Genomic DNA, 25855 nt, shown 5'->3' on the forward strand with positions numbered 1-25855 from the left:
AACGGTTACACGTCGTATTAAATCAGGTACTCTTTGTGCATCCCATGTACTGTGGTTTTGCTGTATGCTAGCTTTGCTGTTGTGCTTGTGCTGATAAGGATTCCTTCCTCAGGCTACAGCGAGAACCAGCAGCCCCTGTTGTGCATGGTAGCTGTTGCCATAAGCACTATGCACTTGGATGGAAGAGAAATGGAATCAGAGAGACGTAGTAGTCCCATATAATCTAAATAGTCATTTTCTACCTCGTTGGATAGAATCAATCTGTATCTTGCAAACCATACTTTTCCTTTTGAATGGACTGGCCAGTGGTGGCTCAGATCACTGATAACTCCACCTTCCTGTCTTCCTCCAAAGTTCAAGCTGCCTTTCTGCAGATGGCAGCAGATGATACAGTAACAGTAAGAGTCAGAGACTCTCCTGGGAGATTGAAAAGGGGAAAAAAAAAACAACAACCTATTTCTGTCTGACAGTTAAACAGCAGAACGATCAAGCCATTGTCACACAGATGGAACTGAGTAAGATGTTGAGCCTTTGTTTCTTTGATGCAGGAGAAGTACCCTCCAGACTAAAGAAAGATGGTATACTTGAAAGTGAATGAACCTTATTTCTTTTGTTCTTGTTTTGGAATCATGCTGTGTCAATGGACATTTTAGACTGATTGTGACAAAATAAACACCAGCAGTGCCTCCTAAAATTTATGGCAGTTTTTCTGTCCACACTCATAGAAACAGTTCATGTTGGAAGGGCCCTTGTGAAGTCACCTACTCCAAACTCCCTTCCAAAGCAGGCACCAGCTTGCTTAGGATTTCCTCTAGTTCAGCCATACAGATGCCATGGCCCCTTTAAGAAACCTGGTCTAGTACCTGACAAACCTAAGGGTAAGAAAAAATTTCATAATGCCAAGTTGGACAATACTGTGTATTAGTCTATGACCATTGCACCTTGTGTCTGGTGTAAGGATCCTGGCTCTGCCTTGCTCCTGAAGCCTATAAAAAGAATCTGAGGATGTGGGGAGAGAGACTTCTCCAGGAGCTAGGCCTGAAATACTCATCTTTCTTTCACTTGGTTAATGTCCTTCTAAAGTCAAGAGTCTCTAACCATCTTATAAAAACACAAGTGTGTGAGATACAAAGGACATCTGAAAAGGGAGCAACAGGAGAACAAAGCAGAAAAAGCAATTTCAGTTTTCTTCACGACTTATTCCTTGTGCAGTATCAAGTCAGACATTTTTTCTCTTCCCTTCTCCCCCTTCTCGTCTCCCCTCCCCTCCTCCTAGTTAGTAAGATTACCGTGGTAAGCATACTATCATTTATCAGATTATTGCTTAATGCTCAAAAAATCTGAGTCAGGACTGAGGTCTGAATTCTTTACAAATATATCAGATGCAACTACTGTCTATCTATCCTCATTTAAGAAAACTGCAGAAAGAGAAGGAGCACAGAGTGAGAAGGAGGAGTAATGGCAACAATATGTTGCAATTACGTATACTTGCTATGTATATGATTGGCATAAACTTTCCATTCTCTTTTGAGTTCTATTTTTTCTTTTTGGTTGGTTGGTTGGGTTTGCATTAGGAACTTATCTTGGCCTTTCTTGGTCTCACAGTTCTTGAGAAGCAACTCATAAACTAGAGCAGACATCTGATGGCATTATAAAACAACGGAACTCTTAACTATTTATACTGAGGAAATATAAATATTTCCTTCAGAACATGTGGAATTACTGAGCGAGTAAAGACTTTAGAGAAGAGTTGTTTATTTGTTTCACTTTTCTCATCTACATGTTCTAGCAAAGATGGGAGGAAATGAAAGGGGAGACATAAATAAACTCTTCAGATTGCATGCTGAAGAGATAGTTTAAATAACAATAGAACATTTTCTCAGATTCTGAAATGACAGAGTTTTTTTTTTCTGGAGAAACTCTCAGTACAACAAACTTCTGCACTATGTTGATTCAAAACCTCCCTAACAGTGCTTTCTCCCAAATCAAATAATGAACCTGATTTTGCTGCTGCTCCACCTATTTTTTCTGCTTCTGTTCCACTGGACTTTCACTGGAAATAAAGCAGCTTTGAAGGGCATCCATTCAGCAGGCTATATATTACGCTTTGATCCAAGTATCTGGAATGTTCTGCAGCACTCATGAAGTTTACAAACAGTGATAGCCACACAAGCAAGTTAAAATTAAATCCATTTGAATAGCTATTCTGTGCAAGACCAAATCGATGGAGTCGAGGAGGATTTAATTTGTATAGTATTCGGGAATCTTTCCAGGATGCTTTTAATATCTTTCCAACAAGATGCGCTTTGAAACAGTTTGTTTTACACTTACAGAACTTCTGTAATGTTTTAATAAAGTCCCACTTATGAGTTTCTGGATGTCCTAGGAGAACAGTTAGTTAAGATGGAAGCAGAGTAAAATGTACAGTTATAAAGTCGATGATTTAGCCAATTCATTTAGGGTCTATGTAGTGTTTGTCTGTGGTGTTCTGATGATGATTTTTATGGGAATAAAGAGAGAGATTTGGAGCAATCTATTGGAATTAATTTTGTTTTAAAGAACCGTTTGAAAATAAAAGCTTTAGCTTACTTCATTGCAAGGCTTAGGTAGTACTGAGATAACACTGTACCGAGCATAGTCTGTAACCATTACAATGCTGGAAATCGAATATTGCTATGTATGGAAGATACCTTTAACTTAGTGCTATTTGAATTGACCACAGAGTAATTTCTTTACTAGGAGAGTGGTGAGGTCTTGAAACAGGCTGCCCAGGAAGGTTGTGGATGCCCCATCCCTGGAGGTGTTCAGGGCCAGGTTGGATGGGGCCCTGCGCAACCTGATCTAGTAAACATGGAAGTTTGGTGGCCCTGCCAGGCAGGGGGGTTGGAGCTTCATGATCCTTGAGATCCCTTCCAACCCAGGTCATTCTGTGATTCTGTGCGATTCTGTAATGAATAAGCTAAAATCAATTAGCATCATTCTAACAGGATGCAGTGGTAGGACTGGTTTGGAGCAGATTTAAGATTATATGAGTTAAAGGTGCTGAAGTTGAAATGGAAGCAGGGTGAGATGTGATTTTATCTGTGTTGGCAAGAAAAAAATCTTGAAAAAAATCCTGAACACCAGAAAGACTGCATTACAACCGGATTCGATACTAAACAAATGTAGACCTTTGATCTAGAAAGACTCACTGAACCAAATGAAATGCTTGACAGTGTATGTAAGGCTAATGGTTGCACAGTAGCTGCCTATACCAGTGTATTAATTTAATCATTTTCCTTGCAGCTTGATACATATGACCATGGCTTTTCAGACCATTTCTAAAATTATTATTATACATCCTCTTACATCTGTCAGAATCCCAAAGTCTCATCTTCTGTGCATTTGTCAATAATTTTCTATGTTTGATAAAGCAGATTCAGAAGTTTCAAAAATCATCTTCAAATGACAAAAATAAGGAATCTGGGGTTACAGCCTGCACCTACATCCCTCTTTCATGGAGGTTCAGGTTGGATATTAGGAAGAATTTCTTCTCAGAAAGAGCGGTGCTGCATTGGCACAGGCTGCCCGGGGAGGTGGTGGAGTCACCATCCCTGGAGGTGTTCAGTAACCGCGTGGATGTGGAACTTAGAGACAAGTTTTAGCAGGTATGGTGGTGATGGTTTGGACTAGATGATCTTAGTGGTATTTTCCAACCACAATGATTCTGTGGTTCTATGATTCTCTCCACAATTGGTTTATTGTTTTTATGCTTGGAATCTCTTTTTACTGACCAAATGTAACTTCTGTATTGTCTTCTTTGACTTTGTGTAGTTTTCACTGTTTAATAATTAGATCCATGGCGGTGTCAAAATACCAGCATCCTGCAGTCTTTCTAGTCACTATAAAGTATTCCTCAGCAGCTTGCATAAATGTACTGTCTGAAGAATCTAGTGCTCTGTAAAAAAAGGCCTCCTTTGAACTTGCCATAGATCTCAGTTTATGTGCGATACTTGGTTATGGGTATTTTTTAGTGGTGCTGTGTAGAACCAGGAGTTGGACTCAGTGATCCTTATGGGCCCCTTCCAACTCAGGACAGTCTTTGATTCTATCATTCTATGTATTCCTCAGTACTTTGTAGAGCAACACTCCAAAATTAGAATGGTGATATCTTTTTCATTTCTGTTGTGTAAGCAATGAAGATTATTGAAGATATAATTGCCAGCAGTTTGAATGCTTGGTTTTTTTGTGTTTGTGTGAAGTGATTGGATTAAAAATTATTATTATTTTTTCATTCCGGATACTCTTGTAGACATTATTAGGTCATTTATTTTGTTAAACTGATGATTTTAGGATGGCATTAAATAAATAAATATATATATATTTGTAGTAGTTAGAACGAATCGCTGATGATAAGTCTCTTTTTAGCTGTACATTTCCCAGTCGAGGGAAGACCCAGTGATTTATATTTCAAAATAGAATCAGTGCAGCTGTTCTTATTATGTTCAAGACTTTTCCTTCGGCTTTTGTGGCACCTTTACTAATTGACCTTTTCCATTCTGGAGGAACAGAGACTACTAGTCTTAGACCTTACTTAGTGCGCTAATTAGTGCTATGGCTGGATTTCCATGATGACCAAAGCCTAATGAATCTTACCTGTGGGGTCATGAAAACTGTCACAAGTTCTTCTCAAGCCTGAGAAGCGTAATTGCGTTTACATTTTACTTGGAATAAATGTCTCTTGTTGTTTCAATGTATTTAAGCATTTGTTTTCTGCTATACTTCAGATTTGTCCATGAATTCATTCAGTGCTACCCAGTAATCATTCAAGACTAATGGCCTATTTAAAACGATAAATGGCAAGTTCTTTCATTTCTGCAATTGGAGTTGAAAAATCACTACTGCCACCACCCACTGGAATCATCTGCATGGATTACAGCTGAAAACTGAGCTAGCTTGCATGATTTGAATAAAAGCATACCTACAGATATCCTATTTACTTTCTAGAAGATTCTGCAGTCTGAAAAATCAAAACCTACTTAAAGGTTCTCAATTTCTTCTAACTTACCCCTCTTCTGTGTCTAATGACAGCTTATCCTAATTAATAGCAACTTTCCTACGCATTTGTCAGTTTTCATTCTTTCCTTTTTCCCCTTCAGATCTAATGGTTTTTGTTGTTTACCAATACTGGGCCTCAGTTGACTCTACAAGAAGCCTGATAAATCTCAACATTTATTCTCATTCTAACTTTTTGTAGTTGCTTGTTGGTATTTTAACATACATACATGAGAGAATGACTGAAATCTCAACGTGAAAAATATGGCTACATTTTCCAAGTTGTGTTTGAAAATCAGTGTTTCTGACTATAAAATTTGCACATGACACCGTTCCAGATCTTAAGGAATGAAATCAACCATAAGCCCTGATCACAAACCTTACTTCAATCTTTCATCCCATATTTCTTCTTCTTCTTGAGGAAGTCTCCCATGTTTTAGCCAGTTGTTACTTTTGAGAGGTCTCTAGCTTCCTGATAGTAATTTGAATACCTTTAGGTAGGACTAACAGTTACTTTTACTCCAGTTACAATTAAACCACTAAAGCAAAACTGTCAAATAAAGAACATTTTTGAAACATCTGCTCATTATTGTTGTGAACATGATTTTTTTTTTATTTTTTTTCAGTAACAATTAGGAAGGACAGACAGAGAGGAAGATAAATTTCTAGATGACATGGAGATGAGAAGAATCACAGGCAGCTTTGAGGGTGATTCTAAACAAAGCAGCCATGATATTGGAGAAGAATTTGTCACCAGCAGTGTTTGATTTACAACAAATGCATTGTCACACAACACTGGGGAACACCCAGCATTTCCATTATACCATCAAGGCAGTGTGGTCAGAAGCGACACAAGTTGTTAAGGATGTGATGTTATACATCCATGATGATTCTTTTAATGTACTGAGGACTAACCATTATAGGTTTGAATGCTCCTAATGCAAGAGACACTAGATAGAAAACAGAATTACTAACATGTGGACCTTTGAAAAAAGGAAGGTCAAAGTCTTCCTGCAAAGGTTGCGCTGTGTTTAGATCCCATCTATTTAAATCAGTGACAAGAATATCCCATAGTTTTCAGATCAAGAAAGTGCTGATTCTTATGGGAAGCCTTCTCCATTAGTTGGCGGAGGTGTGAAACCTCAAATCTGTGGGATAAAAATCACTTGCAGCAAGGTAATGAAGTTCTTTGCCAGTGTTTCTCTATGTTGGCCCTGGAAAGATTTCACAACTGTATTTTGAATCTTAATATTATTTATTGGGATAAATAAATTTCTTTTCCACTTTGGAATAATTTATTTTATAGCACAAGACGCAATTGCCAAAATACCATGAGCATAACCTACTGCAATGGTACAGCTAAGTAACTTATGGAGTAGGCCCAATGAGAGCCCTAGATTATTTAAGAAGTACTGAGAATGCTTAAAATACCCTTTCAAATGATTTTGTAAGTGATACAAATAATTCAGTGCTGAGCTGTGATGTGTTCTTGTCTGTTTTCATCCCATTAATTTCCTGCCCCGTGTCTACATATCAACAAGATGGGAACTCTTCCTTTTTGAATCAAGGAGATGTTCTCCACAACCTATTTGGGTGATTTCTCTTCTGAAGATGGACATGGGTTCTCATATTGGATGCTGAAGAGTCTGTTGTGCCCAGTGTACTCTATATATGGCTGGTTAATTTGAGAGAGTACTGCATTGTACACAGAACAACAACAAAAAATTCCTTACATGCAGAATGGGCTGTTGCATGTTAATATTTCACACTCTACAAATCATCTTTGGCACTCTGTAACTTTAAATAGCTGTTTCTCAGAAATCTCTGTCTTGGTGCTTTCTACTATTGTTCTCAGAGTGATTGCAGAACAATTTTTCTCTTCTTAGCATTCCTGTGGATTAGTAAACTAGTATCATCTCCTCTTTACAACTGGTCTAAGGCTGAACACGGGATAATTTGTCCAACATAGGTCATCGGCTTGAAGGGAATGAGCACAAATTGAGCTTGGTGTGTGATATGCTCGTGTCTGATCATTGCAGTCTCCATCTTACCTTCAGCCTGTTGGCTGCCGTATCAGGCAAGCACTAAGATCTTCCCAATCCTTTTTGTACTGAACAAACTATTACTTTGTGGTTTATTTATTTATTTATTTATTTAAGATTTCACTTATACACTCATCTTTGGGCTGCACAGGTGCGGATCTAACTCTGAAGAAGGCTAAATGTTCTCTACCATGAGAAGGCCTTAAGGCTTTTTAGAGCATCAGTCCTTCAAAGGTAGTAGAAAGCCTCGCTTTCTTAGACTGTATGCTTTGCCTTGGGAGTCCCGGCCCAGAACATATATGATCAGAGACCATGCGTGAAAGGCCTGTTGTTGGCCTTGCACAAATCTCCAAGCTGCTGCTCTGGAATCTAATAAAATCCTTTCTGCACTGCTTCTAAGAAAAAATGAAATGAAGGCGAAAAGTATTGGAAGAAACAGACGTGAAGCCAATTGACTATTTCCATTTTCTGCAGAAAGTAACACCTTGAGTTCTCTCCTGTGAGAATTCTTGTTAAATGTGAATTTCAATACTCACATGAAGAAAAATCCTAGAAGCACCTTTAATTCAAATGCCACCTCTACCAAACCTGCTTCTGCAAAGCACTTCTTTTTAGTGTATTCTGACATAGCAGTACTTTAGGGAAAGGTATAATGGTCACTCTCAGGTCACCTGAGTGTCCTTCATTAGCAGGATCTTTCCACCTTTATCCTACCAACAGTTCCTTTCCACTTCCCCGTACAGAAAATTCTTTGCATCAGAAATGCTGAGTAAAGAAACCAAGAGCTATAGTACAATTTTATTTATACCAAAGAAATTAATGCCAGCTAATATTCTTGTTTCTCGATCTATTTTCTTCTACATTTGATTTTTTGGTAATTGGCCCAACTTGTGTCCCATTGGGGGAGCTTGGCAGGGAGAGAGGGAGAAAGACTGGAGAGAAAGATCTGTAGGTGGCAGGGACAGCTTGTGTATGTGGCTGTGTGCGGATGTGAGCTGGCATAAAGCACGGCTATGTGGATGTTGGCTGTTTAATGCTGTACATAAACCCTTAGCTAGCTGAGAGTGCGACCCAAGAAGGGCAAATATATACATACATTAGCAGCTGCCCCACCAGTGTTGGATTTCTGTGCAAGAGTGATCAGCGTGCACTTAATTACTTCCCCAGAGATTATGTCCATGCCAGGGTGAATCATTCAACTCTTGGTTGACTCATGGCTTGAGAAAATGGAATTAATGCCATCCAAAATGGCAAGGATTTCTGTTCGTGAGGAGAAAAATTAAATGTATATTTACACAGTACATTTAGGTAGGGAAGGATTTGCTGTCCTTTTATAATGGTGAAGGGAGAATATTTCTTTTTTAACAGAAGAAAGAATTGAATATGAAAGCTAATATATTGCCATTCAACCTCTAGATGTGATCTCGTTTGATCTCATAACTTAAATGGAATATGGGAGTGTGACATTATTAGAGAAAAACCAGCAATAGAGGACGGAGTATTTTAATTGCTCAGAGGAACTCTTCCTCCTTACTCAGACACAAAGCTGCACCTCTGCGTGCTGCCGACGGCAATATGTTTTTGCCAAATTACCTTTTGGATAGCATCGAAGGCAGCAGTGGGGATGGCTGGTAGTTATTAGAAACCTCAATGACCTTTCTTTAGGACAAGCGCTTTGGCTGCATCCAGTCTTTGGTAAGAGCTTTGCATCTATTCGAGTTTCTCTTGTAGTTCCAAGAGGATGTGTTTTGTTGATGCTTTGGCTCGAGCTGTCAGGTGTTGCCTTTTTCTACTGTATTTGGAGTTTCATCCAAGAGACGGCTACCTGAAAGTGGCGGGGAAAAGGCTTCGACAAGAGACAGATAGCTGATAAATCCCACTGGAATCCACGTGTGGGGAAGGCACTGAGTTCCTTCTAAGTGAGTTCATTCATAGAGGTATTAGCAAAGACAAAGTACTTTGAATAGAAACACTCTTCTCCTAGTTTGAATGGGAAGCCACTGGACAGGAAGGGGAAGAACCACAGTCGAAGCTCCGCACACGGGCCGTCCGATGGAAGCTGAGGGCCGCGGGCAGCACGGGGCGGCAGTGCGCTGCGCATCCCCACGCGGCGCTCGGCCGGGCTGGGTCGGCTTCTCGGGCTGTGGCAGTTTCTATTGTTGAACTCCGTTGAACATGGCAGCTCGGGGAGCCCGGCTCCGCGGAACACGGGCCGCATTCAGTTCGCGTTTCGTTCGAAAGAAGTCATTTTTGCTCTCTGCGGAGGCTTCAATTAGAGCGGGCCAAATGACAGGGATAATTAAGGCGAGCGGTGGGATACCGGCGGAGCACTTTGGCGTTTTCCACCGAGGATTTGGCAAATCCGAGCTCGATTAATCTGTTTAAACATCTGTGCATCCTCCCGGCCGCGCAACCGAGCCCGGCTCCCTCCTCCTCCTCCTCCCCCGCCGCGGTTCGGGGCCACCGCAGCCCCCGCCGAGCGCCGCCGCCCGCTCCGCTCCCCTCCTCGCCATTCCGCTCACGGCCGCGCTCCGTGCGGAACCGCAGGGCCGAGCCCGAGGGTCGGAGCGGGGCCGGAGAGCGGCGGCGCCGCGAGGCCGCGCATCGCCGCGCCGCCCCCCGGCCCCGCTGTCCCCCCGCTGTCCCCCACTTGTCGAGGCGGCCGGCTCCGGCTCGCCTCTCCTTGACGTCATGTCTGTGGCGAGGCTCCGGCGGGCGCGGTGACGGCACGGAGCGCGTTAAACTTTGCGAGCGAGCGAGCGGCCAGCCCGGCGGCTGGCAAAGCTGTGCGCGGGGGGCTGCGCGCCGCCGCCGCAGCTGGAACATCTGGAAGCGTTCAGTGCGGCCGTGGCGGCGGAGAGAGGCGGCAGCGGGGAGCGAGCGCTGAGGGAGGGGAGGGAGTGAGGGGCTGGGACTGGGCTCTCTTCCTCTGCAGAAACAGCTCCCTGCCAGCACAACGCGCTTCGAATGGCTTTGAAGAGGAGGAGCAGAAGCGTTTGAACATCTTTTTTTTTTTTTTTTTTCTTTTTTTTTTTTTTTCCTCCTCCTTTTCTTGCTCTTGTAGTTGGTGGATTTTAAAGAGCCGTTTAACCCTCCGTGGTTTGCCCTGGATGCTTTTGCTTTTCGCCGTTCTTCCTTTCTATTATTTTTTTTTTCGCCCTCTCTCTCGCGTTTCCCCCCTTCTCGTTCTTTTTTATGGTTTAACAGCCAGAGGTGCTGTGCTAAATTCTTGGAAGGGGCCCGGATGTACTGAGGATGCATTGCAATTTCACTAAAGGAGGCAGTAGTGGAAAGGATCAGTTTTTGGTGTTTGATGCAATAATGGGAATCAGGTAATAATCAAAGGGGAAATTCTGCAGCTCCACTCTTCCTCGAATTTTACCGAGCCGATTTGCGGAGGGATTAATCTGGACTCGTTTTAAATGGTCAATGAAAACAAGAGGATGTACATTCCCGAGGAAAACCATCAAGGTAAGCCCGAGCTTCGCCCCGGAGGAGCCGGCGACCATTCCCTCCCGCAGCCTTTGTCCACGCTCGGCTTCGCGGGGGCCGGAGGGGTCGGCCCCGGCGGCGCGTCCCCGCGGGGCAGGCGGACAACCCCGGGCGGGGGCGTTGCGGGAGCCCCCCGCGCCCCCGGGGCTGGGTGTGTCGCGAGGCCGCGGGCGAGGAAAAGTTGCCGCGAGTCGCCGTTGTCTTCTTCCCAAGGAGAGGGGCTCGGAGGGGAATGGGGCCGTACGGTGCGGCCGGAGGCGAAGAGGAGGCGCGGGGCTGCCCCGTGGCGCGGGGACATCAGCTCCCCGAGAGGTGCCGCTTAATACCTCCCCGGCCCTCCGCGCCCCGGCTGGACACGGCTTCCTCGAGCACCGGGAGAGGAGCCCTTCCACTTCTCCGCGCTATTTCTCGTCTCTCACGGGCAAGGGGAGGAGAAGGGGAATCATCTATTTACACACGCACGTCCCGGGAGAATGGAGACGGCGGGGAGCGCCCGCATTGCAATTAAAGTTGAGCTTTACTTCGGGCAGCGTTTCCCACCCGGCTCCTCCGAGCATCGCCTTCGCCGTGGGCACCGACCCCCGTCGCGCTGCCCCGGCGGTGTCGGCCGTCCCCGGCCGTCCCCAGGGCACAACTTTGTTTGTCCCAACTCCAGGAGCCTCCCCCGCTCCACCTGGCTCCGCTTTCCCCGAAGTTCCTGCTCTCCGTTACCTGCATGCGGCCACCCCTCCCTTCCTCTCCCCTCCCCTCCCTCACACGCACGTCGCTATTGCGGAGCAGCAGAGCCATTGCCTCCCCTCGGCCAGACGGAGCGAGGTGCCGGCACGTCTCCCTCCCAACAGGGCCCCAAGCCAAGCAGGACCTCCCCCCACACACACCCTGTGCCCCACCCCAGCAGGACCCCCGCCCATCAAAAGGCGAGGGCATGTACGTTAGGGCTGGGGCAGCCTTTGGTCGTGGGTGGCTGTGAGTTTCATTGGGAGTATTCCCCTCTCCTGACAAATAGATAGAGGTTAAAATGAAAAAACCCAAGGCCTAGCACCCCCCAGCTGTTCTATGGCAATGAGGTGGGAGGGGAAGAAGCAACCCCTGATCCTGAGTGCTCCTGCCAAGCGCACGCATCCAGCGGGCATAATAGGGCTGCTCTTCCTGGGCCGGAGCTGATAACGTGGCCGGAGAGCTCAGCCTCCATAGCAATATGCCAACACTATGGCAACCTAAATCCTGCTCCCTCCTTATCAGCTGCAGTGATTATATAATTGGAGGAACACTTTTGCATCTGTCTCTCGATGCGGATTGCCATTACTGCCAGGTGAAAGAGCAACTTCCAAAGCAAACAGAACCGGCCAGGTGGAAGAAAGTTCTGCCTCCCCAGACTGCTCGGGCTGCCATTTATTTCCAATCTATTTTTCTTTTATGCAAGCGGTGCTTGAAAGGTTAAACTGCTCGGTAGTCAGGAGAAGCTGGTGGCGAGGAGATCACAGCAAACCAATCGGGGTGTGCAATGAGTAATTAAAGCAACCACAGCTTCTCATTTGCAAGGTGGGGATTAAACATGGGAGTGGAAGGCGAACCTGGGGCTGTGACACAGAGGTGACGCTCAGAGGTGAGGGAGGATTGAGCTGAGATGCTCCTGGCAGCAAGGTGGATGCTTCAGGTACTGCCAGCACGAGCCACGCTGTTATGTCTGCTCAGAGCGGTGAGCAGCATGGCTAGGCCTCTGCTGGCTGCTGCCTTCTGCACATGTCTGCTGGAACAACGTGTGCTCAGTGCCTGTGTGGTGCAGGAGACAAGACAGCAGTGCCTTACCTTCCCAAGGCAAACCCATGGGGTGTGCTGGAGGCCCTCGGTCAGGAGGTGGGGGCTGTGGGGATCAGGAACTGTGTCTGGAAAGGCGTCATTGACTGCCAGTCTGCTAATTGGGGTGGGTCTGCGATGTATTTCTTCCCCACTTTTGAGTGCCATGCAGTACCCTGGAAATGGTTCATCCCAAAGTAAGAATTGTCTCATATTTTCGGATGCGCACATCTGAGCGTGCAGTGCTTTTCAGTGCAGCGTCACGTCACACAAAGAGAAGGGAGCGTGGCTGTGTTATCTGCCGGCGCTGAGATGCTTCGCCGTGTTTATTTTTGCCACACAATGGACTATATTATGATAACAATCAATTATTCATTACGACCACAGAATACATGTTTATCTGGAAAACGTGAAAAACGAGCCCTAAATCCTAAAAACCATCCGATGAGAGGCAGGAAAGAGCTTTCAAAGCGGCCTCCATCCCGTCTAATGCACATGTGGGACTCGCTGTAACCCTAGATGGGCATCTTTGACGGGTGCTTTGAAAATCTGCCCTCGTATCGTAAAATGGAAAATCGGTTTGCAACATCATGTTTCCCAGCCCTCCCAGGGGAGGGCACGCCATGAGTCAACCTGGACTTCGGTGCTGCAGCCCGAACCCGGTGGGAGCATCCCGCTGCATCCCGCTGGCCTCTGCCGGGCCCGCTTCTGCTCCCGCTCCAGGGGAGCTGCGGTGGGAGCCGCGGGGCCGGGAGGGGCCTCTCCCGTCGCCCCCAGGAGGTGGCGGTGCAGGGCCGCACAGCCGGGTGCGGGGCACCGCGGGGCTGCGGCACCCGAGCTGCGCCCGGGGACGGCGGCACGGAGCTCTCCGAGCCGCGCTCGCAGGGAGTGAAGGAGCCCCGGTAGGTCGCGTGTTCCATACAGCGACGGTCCTCCGGCTGATGGAGCCGTTTGTGGCAGCGCCTCCGAGCTGCCCTTCCTCCCGTGTCAGCTAATGCCTTTGGGCTTTGTCCTTATTGCGTATTTCGGACAGATTTCTACCTGGTGATTGTAAAAAGAACCCCCTCAGGTATCTGTCAGCCGTAATTAGGTCTTCTGGCAACCTCTTTTCCTAACCTGCACGCATTTTGTTCTTGAAATCTTTCTCTGTAAGACACTTTTCTCGTAGTCCTTGTATCTTTCGTATTGGTTCAATTAGGAGCTAATTAGCATTGCCTTTATTTGTCAGGAGCCTGCTGATGGGGAGAGGGTCAAGTCACACGTGTACTCCCTAATGCATTTCACATGCATCTTCTGACCTGAGCTGAGGGCCAGATCCACAGATATTCCCCTTAACTTCCCAGGTATAAATATACCAATGATTGTGGACACTTCACTGCTGATTTCAATTTAAGGGCTGAAATCTGACTCATGCTGTGCCACAAGACAAAACCCTCATAGACAGGGACTAGAATTTATTAGATGTTTGCTGTGATTATCCGCTCTGCTTTCAGAACGCTGATTTTATCCCCTTCATTTCTGAGGGGCATTGCTATGACATGCAGAGAAGGTGCTCTTCCCATGGCAGCAAAGGGATCAGAGGAGCAAATGGAATCTTCAGTTCAGAACGTTCCTGTTGTCGTCTCGTTTTGCTGTAAGGATTTGTCACAGTGGGCTGTAGATGTGGGGCATAAAGCATGCTGGCGATTGGTTTGAGACAGCTTATCTTTGGGTTTGGGGGAAAAATCTGAATCACTGCTTGAAAATGACACACTAAAATTCCAACCCCGCTGACTTAACGGTGATTGCTGGTATTTATAAAGCATGATCTTCTACCTCCAAGTACTCAAAACATTCTGTGTGCTCGCTGTCTGCTTCAGTCCGATATGGAAAGGCAGTACATATGAGACTATTTAATATAATGTTAAAGTGCAGTACTTAAGTATTCTGCATGATAAAGTCCACTACACTGAGAAAGTTAAGGTAGAGCCTTCAGAAAAGTATTTAAGTGCTTTCAACCATTTCCTGTCCTTTAAAGGAGTATTTAAGTATCTGCTAAAAGCCCGGCATTTGAAATCTGTACTTTTTATAGATTATCTTTGAAATGATCGTTAGTCCCAAAGGCTGAGTTGGGCTGGGTTGCAATGCGAGTGTTGCCTTGGATGGGTTCTCCTGAAGGTTGTAAGCTTCTTCCATCGCAACAACCTACTTGTAAAGGCCTCACCGGAGCTCTCTGTAACCTGTTTGCCATTGTGAGCTCCCCGCCCCCCTGCCCTCTTGGTTGCTCATCTGCTCTGCAATCAGTCTGGGGGGTTGCATCTTTGTCATTCTCTGCAGCAGGCCCGGCACAACCTTGTTGTGTGGAATGAATTTATTCTACCAAGATATTTGCTTTGAATTATTTGTCCTCATCTATTCGTTTTGGGTTATGGTTTGTGTGTGTGTGTGTGTGTGTGTGTTGTGCGTGTGTGTGTTTGTTTTCTCAAAGCATTTCTGTGGAGCAACGTGCAGGATAGCTCTTCAATATTGTCGTCTATGTTTAGGTTCTCTCATTTTCTTTCAGTTTTGTGGGAAATGAGTCTACATACATATTTAAAGCAGCATTTATCTGAATGGCAATTGCTTCTGCCTTTACTTCTTGTGGGTGTGTATGTGTGCTACTTGTCTCTTCCGCAGGCCAGCTGAGAACATCAATTTGCCATTTGATTTGTTAGGAACTGCTTCGCTTAACCCTTTCTGGGCTTTAATTCAAGGAACACACTCCCTTGAAATTCAGGAATAGCAAAAACAAGATCTCCATGCAAGTGGCTCCTCTAAATTTATTGGCTATCAACCAACATTAACAGACGTGACTACGTGCAGTAAAAGTCTCTTTTAAATTACTGAAAACAACAAATCAGATCAACACTGAGAAAAGCTTTTACCAATGGCAGATATATGCTTTACAAAGCATAACGTCGTTAAAAGGCTCGGTTGTCTCTCTTTCCTTCAGACTGTAGTCCAACCCAATGTATTTTTGTTTATCTGAGAGACAGTATTTTTTATTTAGATAGTAGAAATTAGATGGACTTGAGAGAGTTTATTAATTAAAATGCTTATCATTATTTCAGTATCATTAGTGATAAGAGAAGAACACACTATTAAGCATTCAGACTTACCAGTTACCCCTGAATTGTTTTCCTTTTGGCACAGTTCATCTAATACCTAACATAACATTCCTTTTTCTTGTCACTTAAACAAGTAGAAGTCAGAAAAATGGTGTACTTAGCACTTCTAGATGATTTTGACTATGTTGGAGTAAATGAAACACTACAAGCTTATGCTACTTGAGGATATTTCCCCCTTCCTTTTGTGTATGTGTGAGTTTTGTAAAATTTGAATATCTATATATATATTTTAACGGAAGTGGGCATAGGTGATGGACTTTCTATGCTTGTGTCAGAGAACGGGCATGTTGCAGCTGTCGGCACCAGTGTTAGATGGTAAAATGGTCTTGCTGGGAACTCTGAAATACAATGATGATGTCTTCTGGTTGTATGAGTACCTACTATGACCTTTCTTGTAAGGCTTTAATGGAATAAATTATGGCATAGTCATACATACATCTATGTCCAAAAGAATCCTTGAAACGCTATGCCATATCCGTGGAAGCTGGCAGAAACCAATGATAGTAGCATAAACCTCATTAAGAACTTCAGAGGGATCAGAGTAGTCCTCTTCCAGCTGAAAGAGCACAGTTGTCTCTATACCTTGTTGCATAGCGATTTCCAGAACAGAAGGCCTAGCTGAGCCAGAAACCTAAGTACAAAGTTAATAGATTTTACAGTTTGGATTCTTGAATTTGATGGTCTATTGGCAGTGGGGGAAAAAACACAAAAACAAAACATTGAGAAAATATCAGCATAGGGTAAGTGGTAACAGAAGTCTTTGTAGAATCAGATTTTGACTTGATTTTATCATATCATCACTCGTCCTGATAGGAAGGTGAATTATTAGGTTCACCTAATACTTATTAGTTATTAGGATACTCAAAAGAATCTACAATTGAGGAGAAGCTGCTGGGAATGGCTTTGAAACTGTTCTGCTCTATACATCACCTTCTCTGTTATCTTTCCCAGAGAGGATTGTTTTGAGATGCTGTTCTCACTGGTACACATCTCATTACAGAGAACGGTGTTTCTAAGAAGTAGGGGGTTAAATAAAATCATGATGAAGGATGAAAGGGTCTTCCAGGGGCCAGATGGATCAAGACTCTGCTCAGAACAGGTATAATTTGATGAGGTTGTTCAGGGCCACATCCAGCCAAGTCCTGGACATCTTAGAGGACAGAGCCTCCATGAGTTCTTTAGGCAGCCAGCTCCAGTATTAAGCTGCACTAATGGTAAAAGATTTTTGAAGTATTAAATCTATGTATTTAAATCTAAATTTAAATGTGTATATTTTAATATTGAGAACTAAGTTACATACACCAGCCAATAGCTAAACTGTGACCATGTTTCTGTGTTTAATCAGACCTTGTGATCACTTGTTGAAGCTTTGAGATGGAGTACTTGAAGGGTTCTTGCCTCATTGCCTTACACTGGTTTCAGAGTAGGTTGTGGGCTGGTATTTTGTTTTTGTGTTTCTGGGGGCCAGAAATCATACATAATCAGAGTTTACAGGTGAGGTGAAACAAGCCTGGAGTTTCAGTCACTGAGTTTATAATGGGTTGTTTTCCTGTGCTGTGCTGGAATAGCTTTCACTCAGAACTGGATAGAGACAGTGACCAGCGCTAACACTGATGAGGCAGTAGAAATCTATAAATAGTCCACTTTAATGTTCCAGTGCTTGTTAATGCATCAGGTCAATAGTTGAATTCTGCTATAATTTGCAAACATTCAGCTGAACCCAACTACTTGTTCTATGGATATATATACCAACACATAAAAGCACTATGGAAGAGATGACTGTAAAACAGGATTAGGATCCTAACTCCTGTTTAGGCTTCTTTTCCTTTGCTGACTACAGAGAACTGAGATAAATGTTAATGCATGTTGTGGTGTTAGAAGCTTTTACAGGAATTCAAAGATTATATATTTGCTGGATCTTGGTAGGTCACTTCTGCAATTTTCTGTGTATGTGTGTTTAGTCTCAGTATTACGCTCTAAATCTCAGGGGCTGTCTGAGCAGCAAAAACATTCAGAATCCACAAAAAGTGGCCAGAAATTTGGGTTTCCTTCAACAGTTGTGGGGAGTTATCAGAATATTAGTTAAGCCTTGTATGAATGGGAGGGGAAAATAGGGTTATTTATCCTAGTACCTTTAAGGAGGGGAAGAAAATCCACAGGATTCATCGTCTGCCTAACTGGTCACCAGCACACTTAGCACAGATGTGAGGGAGGGAAGATCTGTTCTGATGCTAAAAGGCAGAAGATTAAATTAAAGTCATTCTTAAGGGTGACTGGAGACTTAATGACTTTCAAACTAGGCCCAGAAATGAGAACAAAAATCTGGCTAGTCCCGTGGGAATTTTGTTTGCATCTTATACATAAATCTTATAATTAATTGTTTTAAGGAGGTTATTATCTGAGACCCATCCAACCTTAATGGATGCTTTATCGTATGTTAAAAGTGTGCTTCTCTAATGGCTTTGTTATTTGTCTTAAAATTCTCAGGTCTTCAGCCCGTGTTGTAGATGGTTGCCTTTGGGTATTTTGGAAAAAACAATTAAATATGACTGAACATGACATTATAATTACAAAGTAAATATGCTCTAATTGAGTAATTAACTCAACATTTCTTCCTACAGGCATTGTAGGAATGAATTCATGTTAGTGATCGTATTTCAGATCCTTTATTCCAAAGGAGGAAAAAAGACTGCAGTTCTTCAGTATTTCTGGTTGGATGTAACACTCCTTAGGATTCATCCATTAAGAAAAAGTAATAACATACATTTTTGGTACATTAGGTGTTTCTCAAACACTTTTAGTCAGATGAAATAAGATGTTGAACGTACAAAGAGACTACTTGTGTCTCTCTTCTAGCACGTCAGCCCAGCTTTGTTAGAGACCAGCTATATTCTGCTTCATGCATTATTGACAAGAATAATAATCCTGAAATTGAAACTTGCCTTAAATGATATCGCTGTTAGCAGTCAGTTTCGTGAATCTGAGCCATAGAAGGACTACAATGGGCTGTGTGAGAGGCAACAGAAGCCAAGTGGATTCAAGAAGCGAGACTGATGTTTGTTGAATATACTGAGAAAAACTTGTCCATATATGAAATGCATAGTGTGTTGAATTTAAATCTGATACAGGTTGACAAATGTCAGGAAGGCAGACGTTGAGACTGATCTGCAGTCTCAAACTTTAATGTGGTTTCAGCGTTGTTGCTTTCACATAGTTCACAACGGGCCACAGCTTCCATGCAGGGCCTACATCTAAGTATTAGAAATTTAGACTTAGTTGAGTGTTGAGTGATCTGATTTCTTTGGGAAGAATTCAACATATTGACTGCAAAGTTAGTAAATTAAGTCAAACAAGCCAAAATGCTACTAAGAAAACAGGGGAAGTTCACAGAATTCATCGCTTTCCTGATTGGTGATCAAACAGACTTTTGTGTAGGGAAGAAGCTTAGCCTGTGTGCTGCACTTCTCATGTGGTACTTAAATCATCTACTGTTGCTGAACAAAGAATCAGGCATGTGCACACCATGTTTTCAGTTGTAGTTTAGATTGGTCTGGTGTCTTCCGGAGAACAAGAATGCATATATTCACTGAAAATTGGGACTGGTTGGTTTAATTGTGATTTCAAAGGGACTGTACAGGAGCAATAGGTAAAAGTGGATTATATGGCATTCTACATCACTTTCACCTCAATTAAGAATTTAAGTGAGAAACCTGAGATTTACAGATAAACAGATTTGGTGCAGGCAGTGTTGAAACTGAGTTCTTGGACTGGTGAACAAGCAGTTGCACAAGCACTGTAAATGCAAAGTATTTGTTACTGCTCACAGGTGTTTGGGATGTGCTGGTCTTGCACTAAGCAGTGCAGTCCCGAGTTCCCATGCACGTTTCTCTGTGGTTTTCTTTGGAGAGGATTGATTATCTGTTAAATGTAGCAAAGCTTTTTGATTAAATCAGATGTGGGAGAATCCCACATTTGTGCGAAGTTCAGGAGGGACTGTACTGAAGCTTAATTATTCATTTAGTGTTTGGGTTTACATTGTGATATTAATGTTACATCAATTTTAATTCAGCTTTTGAGAACAAATGCAATGGCATAGTTGTGACAGGAGTGCAGACAGTTAATTTGGCCATTACAGTGTAGGTCAGAAAAAAGAGTGAAAGAATGAGCTGAATATGACTTGAAGGTTTTTGTTTGCTTTAAGGCAAAGGGTGTCAAGAAAGAACAGGAAAACTTGTGTCTTAATTCATATGCAGTGATAAAAGCTGCTATGTAATATGCCAGGAAGTCAGTCAGAAAACAATTAGAGGTACTTGCTACTGGCAGTTCCTAAAGGCAACTATTTAAGTTGTTGAAAACTAATCCCAAAAAGTCAGATATCAGGCTTCAGAAGAGTTGGCCATGGAGCTCTACAGGCACTTGCCAGGATCTACAGGAAAGTATCTAAGCCTGTGATCAGACTCGAATCACTTAAAAAAGGATCAGATTTTAAAATTGAAAACATTTTTAATGATTATAATGCTGTTTCCACCATTTCTTATGAAAGACTCTGCTTAGACATTTTCTTAAGTGGGTTTAATTTGCTGTGTGAGTTCCTCACCTTACAATATCAATAAGTACCAATATCAGTAATCCAAGTACAATATAAATAAGTATTTGAATGGTATGTACATCCCACTAACTTAATGCAAAGCTTGTCCTGAAATAAGGGCAAAGTTTTCTTTCGAATTTGGTGGTACATTTGAGTCCACATCTTTCTATCAGTTCCTTATTAGTATCTAGTGTATCTAGAGCTTCCATTATCTTTAGTTTGCTTTAATTTTGCTCATATTTTACAAGAACACATTTATTTTTGTTTTGGGATATGCATTTATGAGGTTCTGTCTGTTGTCCTTTAAGAGGGTTTATCATGGAGGATGTAAGTACATAGAATACGGAGGTGAATGTGGCTGAAAATTGCTAAGCATTCTGGCACAAAGGCATATGGATACACAATTTAGGAGAAATACAGATGGGGAAATTCTACATGGAGCCCATTGTACAGATACCAGAGGGCAGGAGTTAATCATCTCCCTGTGTCAGCACTGCAATACCATTTTGAAATACAATTTAAAAATACTTAGAGGATGGAACTACTGTAGGGGATGAAATGCCCCACTTGTCATCTTGGGACTTAGAGCTCTAGTTTATGTGGCTAGTTATTTGAATGACAGTGATAAAAAAGTATCTAAACCTGGTGCTCCAGCTACAAAACACCAAACAGAGAGGTTTGACCAATTGTCAAGTGCCATTTGGGAGATTAATGTAAAGTCTAGAGTATGGACGTTTAGGGGATCAGTCTGTATTTTAATTTATTTTTATGTTTGGATGTAGACTTCCAGAAAGGCTATACTTCTTTCCTTTTGGAAGGCTGACAGAGAATGGTTTTCCTTTGAAGTTATCTTTACATATTTACATGTTCGTGGTCCCTGTAGAATGTACTTCTCCTGTATGTTAAATATTCTATTACACTTCCCTACATGCCAGACCAACAGGCTTCAAAAATTTATTTTCTTTTGCTTTATAAACTGTACTGCGAGTGTGTTCTTATGTGGAGATATTACTCTGGGAGATGCAGGTGAAGAAATTAAAATGGTTTTTAATTTTAATGAAATGAGTGTTATGAAGCTGTGCGTCTTAACTGCTATCATCAAGCCTGGAACAGACACCAGCATGGCAATTGCAGCGAGCTTGATCCATCCACTGGGATGCAAGTCAGGGAGGGCAGCTCCTGCTCCCATCCTCCTGATTGCACAAGCAGGTGTGATCCTTCTGGCGTGCCCAGAAAGGCAGTACTGCTGGTTTACTGCTCCAACTGAGTGCAGGGCCAGGACGTAGACCCCAGCATGCTCATCTGTCTGCAGCTAAATACCAAATATTCTGGGTAGTCTTAACTTTGGCAAGTGAGTCTTGTGCATTAGGATATGAAGAGGATTCTCTTCTGTGTACTTATAATCTTTTCTTTTTCTGCTGATTAAAAGTCTTACAGTTAGGAAATGTAGTGGTCATAAAAGGACACCTGTATCTTGGGTAAACAAAACCAAAACAACCAGGCAGGTTTGGAACATATGGTCAGAGAGCCTCAGATTTATGAAAAGTCTGTGCAGAGATCTTGGTGTGAGTTTTGAACCTTATCAGCTCATGTGTCATTTCACTGATGGATACAAGTTACATAAATCAAGTGTTCCTCTTGAATGTAGATATCAACATGAACACATGCAAATCTGACAGAAAAGGGGACTGCTCTCTGGTCTCTCTCCAGAGGCTGAACATGGTGGGCGCACAGAAGATTAGATGCTAGTGGATAAAATGAATTATCGTAGAATCATAGAATCATTAAGGTTGGAAAAGACCTCCAAGATCATCCAGTCCAACTGTCTACCTACCACCAGCATTGCCCACTAATCTAAACATTTCTTGAACACCTCCCAGGATGGTGACTCCACCGCCTCCCTGGGCAGCCTGTTCCAGCACCTGACTTCTCTTTTGTTTAAGAAGCTTTTTCTAATATCCTACCTGAACCTCACATGGCACAACCCGAGGCCATTCCCTCTCATTCTGTCACTGAATTCTGCTTCTCTTTCCCTCCCAGTAGTGCATTCACTTATCAGTAGGTACCAGTAGGGCTTGAATAGCAATCATAGAGAATCATAGAATCAATCACCAAGGTTGGAAAAGACCTAAAAGATAATCCAGTCCCACCGTTCACTTATTACCAATAGCTCCCACTAAACCATGTCCCTCAACACAACATCCAATTGCACCTTGAACACCCCCAGAGTCGGTGACTCCACCACCTCCCTGGGCAATCCAACTACACAAGCAGTTCTGGTTTTGTCTGCTATTTTTCCAGTGTGTGTCGTAAGGCATTTGTGTTTTTTGTTTTCAAACAGAGGGAAAAACATCTCTGCTCTGAAACCACTACAACATCTCACTTAGACATATCTGCAGGTGCACTGTGTGGATATATGTGTGCATACGTAAGCAGAAGTGTAGTTCGTTTAGTGGGCCAGAGTAAGCGACTGATTAGAATGGAGCAGTTATGAAAGATCTGAAAAGAAATTAGATGATTTGAAAGAAGGGTGAGATGGGCTTTGATTCCTGTAATCCAAGTTGCCTTATAATATGAAGACCTTCAGTCCAGAGAGTCTGAGGATGTACAATAAAGGCTTTTAGGGACACACTTTCAAACTGTCATGTCTCATAGCATAAAACCAAAAATTTTTCATAGGTTTCATCTAACCTTACTGTAGGTGTTCATCTAATTAGTCATTTAGAATCCAAGTATAGGTAGTGGAGAAGAAGGCAGCCATGGACACAGAAGCTTGCAGATGTTTGAGATTGGTTGGGGGGAGTGCCCTTTTGGAGTTACTTAACTGTACCTTCTCTACACAGAGAGCTATTAATGGCTGTTAGAATGAGTGCCAAGTTTTAGATTGCTAGAACCAAAGAAATGAATACCACCGTCAGCTTGTGTGTTGACTTCTAATTATGGTTGTCAACAGAAAAAGCATAGGTGGAGAAAGGAGTTGTATGCCTACGGTATGTTTTGATATCACCTGTCTTTCAGCTGACCTGCCTGAATGCAACTATATTAAATGTATATTTTCTGCCTGAATGCGTGCTACAAAATGAAAGAGGAAAAAAAAATGAAAGCAGAGTTTGACTAGAAAAAGAGTAACTCAGGGAAAATCCCTCTTGGAAATGCAGGGAAGCTGTTTCTTGAGGAATCTACTGTTTCAGAGATATTCTTGAGGAATATCACACTCCCCATCTGGGGTGAGAAAGATTCATTTATCCCAAGGCTGTGTTTAGGAGTGGAGAATACAGTGAGCACACAGTCAGTAGCCTCAGGAAGGAGATGGGACTTTCCAGGCAGTGTCAGTGAGGGATGACAGTATGCCAGAAGACACGACATCAGAGGAGCGGTGCCATAATCAGTTCAATCTGCTTCTCCTAGCTAGTGAGTGTGGTTAGCTGGGCTGACTGGAATGTACAAAATTTACAAGGAAAGATTAACAGTTAGGTAATGGCAATATAGAGAGTTTAACTCTTCAGTCTGTGGGCTTTGTATTTTTGGGTGAACAAATACAGCATGCCTAGCTCTTGAAGTGCCATTTTTGAGCTTTTGGAAATTTATACAGTAACAGTATCCCAAAGGGAAGATAAATTAAGGTACAGAATTCATTTGGGCTTATTGATGTACTGCTGGTAAAGATGCTCCTACCTGCTGGAACCTGGAGTGCTCTGCAAAGTGTGATGGATCCGTGACTTCAACCAGAGGGAAAGCTGTTGTCCATCCAGGATACATCCAAAGGAGAAATGGAAAAAAGATGTCATTCTGTGGATGTCAGGAGAAGAGGTTGACCTGTCTTGACAGGGCAAGTTTTTTATTTGTTTTCCCCTAAATAAAAGTGGCACACATGTTTTTTCCCCCCAAACCTTTGTGATATTTTAATATCTCAAAGCATATATAACCTTTTGGAATTCACCTGCCTTGCTCTGGGAGGAGGGGTGTGCTGCAGCAGCTGCAATACGTGAAGGAACCAATAAAACTTCCTGAAGAGCATCACCAGGACATTCTGCTCACAGTGTTTGTCACCCAAAGAGGAGCAGACCAGTCTAAGGTGATTCCTGCCTTTTTTGAGATAAGCTTTGACTTGTGAGGTGCTTATAAAATCATTGCCCTTTTAAAAATATATATTATTAATTTTTTAGTTTAAATTTGAAATTTTTGAAAGTGAGAAGTTAGGGGACTTTTCCACAAATAATAATAATAAAGCTATAAAATTTCCTGATCATGTCTCCCAGTTTGAACTTTCTATAGACATCAAAAACATATGCTGCTCCTCTACGGGAAGCTTCTGTAATTCTGCACAGGATTGTCTGTGATGTTTTCTGTCATCAGTTCACCATTTGCTTTTGAATGCTCTTTCACTGCCAATGCTTTGTAACGATACAATGACTCAAAACTTGAGACAAGAGGAAATGCATAGATTTAAGTGGGAGTGATTTGCTTAAAATAACGTGACTGTTTTTTGTAAGACTAGTTTTCTGATTAAGCCATTGTGCTGCAAATAACTTGAAATTAGGACAGCGGAGGGGATCTCCAGTGTGTGTGTGAAAATGTTGGATTTATCCCATTACAGGCCTTGATACGTTCCAAAAGACTTCATTTTACTAAGAAATTTCAAAGCGGTGTGTTTTAAATATCGTCATAATAGTCTTATGTTTCCTACCATCCTTGGTCTGTAGACGTCTTGTCTATAGACAGTGCATTTTAAGGGCAGAAGAGACATCTGCCAAGCTGAAGAATCTCACTCAGAGATTTCTGAGTCTTCCTGTCTGAGCATCAATGTAAACCTAAGAGAAAAAGATAAATAAATTAATTTAAAAAAGCAGGTCTGATGTGTGAGACAAAGCATACACAACCCCTGATATCACCCACTTGAGTTGAGGAAACTGGCTGGCTTCCTCACTCATAGCAAGGGATACCTTATTAGAAGTCTGGGTTTGCTTGGTTACAGCTACCAAATATTTAATCTCATGAGGATTTTTCTTGGTAGGTGCAAGGGTCGTCTAGTGTCAATCCTCTCGTGTGCTCATGCTGGGAAACTATGATCAATTTTTTTTAACCATCTCTTATGTAAGACTAAATGACTCAGATGCCTTTAGTCTCTCGTTGTAAGACATTGTCCCAGTCTGACTCACATGTCTTCAGTCTCTCACTGTAAGATACTGTCCCAGTCTAAACATTCTTTTATGTCTTTTCCTGAATTCTTTAAACTAATTTATTATTCTTTTTGAGAGAGCTGGAGGCTGAACTGCAGCATTCCACCGTAACATTATGGCAGTCTGTACAGTCACATTACCTGGACTTTTAGGTTCGTGTGTAGGTTGAAACTTCCATGTTGTCTACGTATTAGTTCACTCTGATCATTCCTTAAAGCCAGCAAATCAGTTGTCAATCCAAAACAGTAAAAAAAATAGGAGTTAACTTGCACACAAGCTCAGCTTCCAGACAGGGAGGGCACAATAACTGGTGCCAAATTCCAGACGTTATGAGAGATGCCCATTTCTTGGTAAATAAGCTGGATGTCTTTTTTCCTAACAAGCAGAAGGAGTGTACGATTTCATAACCAGATCGTGATGAGATCTGAGAACTGTTAGGAAGATGCAGCTGGAGCAGTGGCTGGAGCTTTCTTCTGTCAGTGCAGAAATACTACCTGCAGTAAGCAAAGGTGCCACAAACCCAGCGCTCATGTGCTCTTGCCACATTTGCTCTGGTGTATGTAACTTCAGTAATGA

General features: G+C 42.8%; 1 protein-coding gene across 15 annotated transcripts in view; it reads left to right on the top strand.

Annotated features, from left to right (window-relative positions):
* The first annotated feature begins 8379 nt into the window (after positions 1–8379).
* The window catches only part of CACNA1C (calcium voltage-gated channel subunit alpha1 C), a 424545-nt gene continuing 407069 nt past the window's right edge, over positions 8380–25855 (top strand). For 8 of the 15 annotated variants that reach the window (XM_072360924.1, XM_072360945.1, XM_072360915.1 and 5 more), the window contains exon 1: positions 8380–10547. In XM_072360924.1, the coding sequence (XP_072217025.1) occupies positions 10499–10547 (49 nt within the window). In that variant the 5' untranslated portion in view covers positions 8380–10498. The remainder of the gene's footprint in view (positions 10548–25855) is intronic. The other 7 variants (XM_072360938.1, XM_072360976.1, XM_072360990.1 and 4 more) reach the window with 1 other exon arrangement.

This window comes from Excalfactoria chinensis, chromosome 1 (assembly GCF_039878825.1).
Source record: "Excalfactoria chinensis isolate bCotChi1 chromosome 1, bCotChi1.hap2, whole genome shotgun sequence".
Classification (NCBI taxonomy): domain Eukaryota; kingdom Metazoa; phylum Chordata; class Aves; order Galliformes; family Phasianidae; genus Excalfactoria; species Excalfactoria chinensis.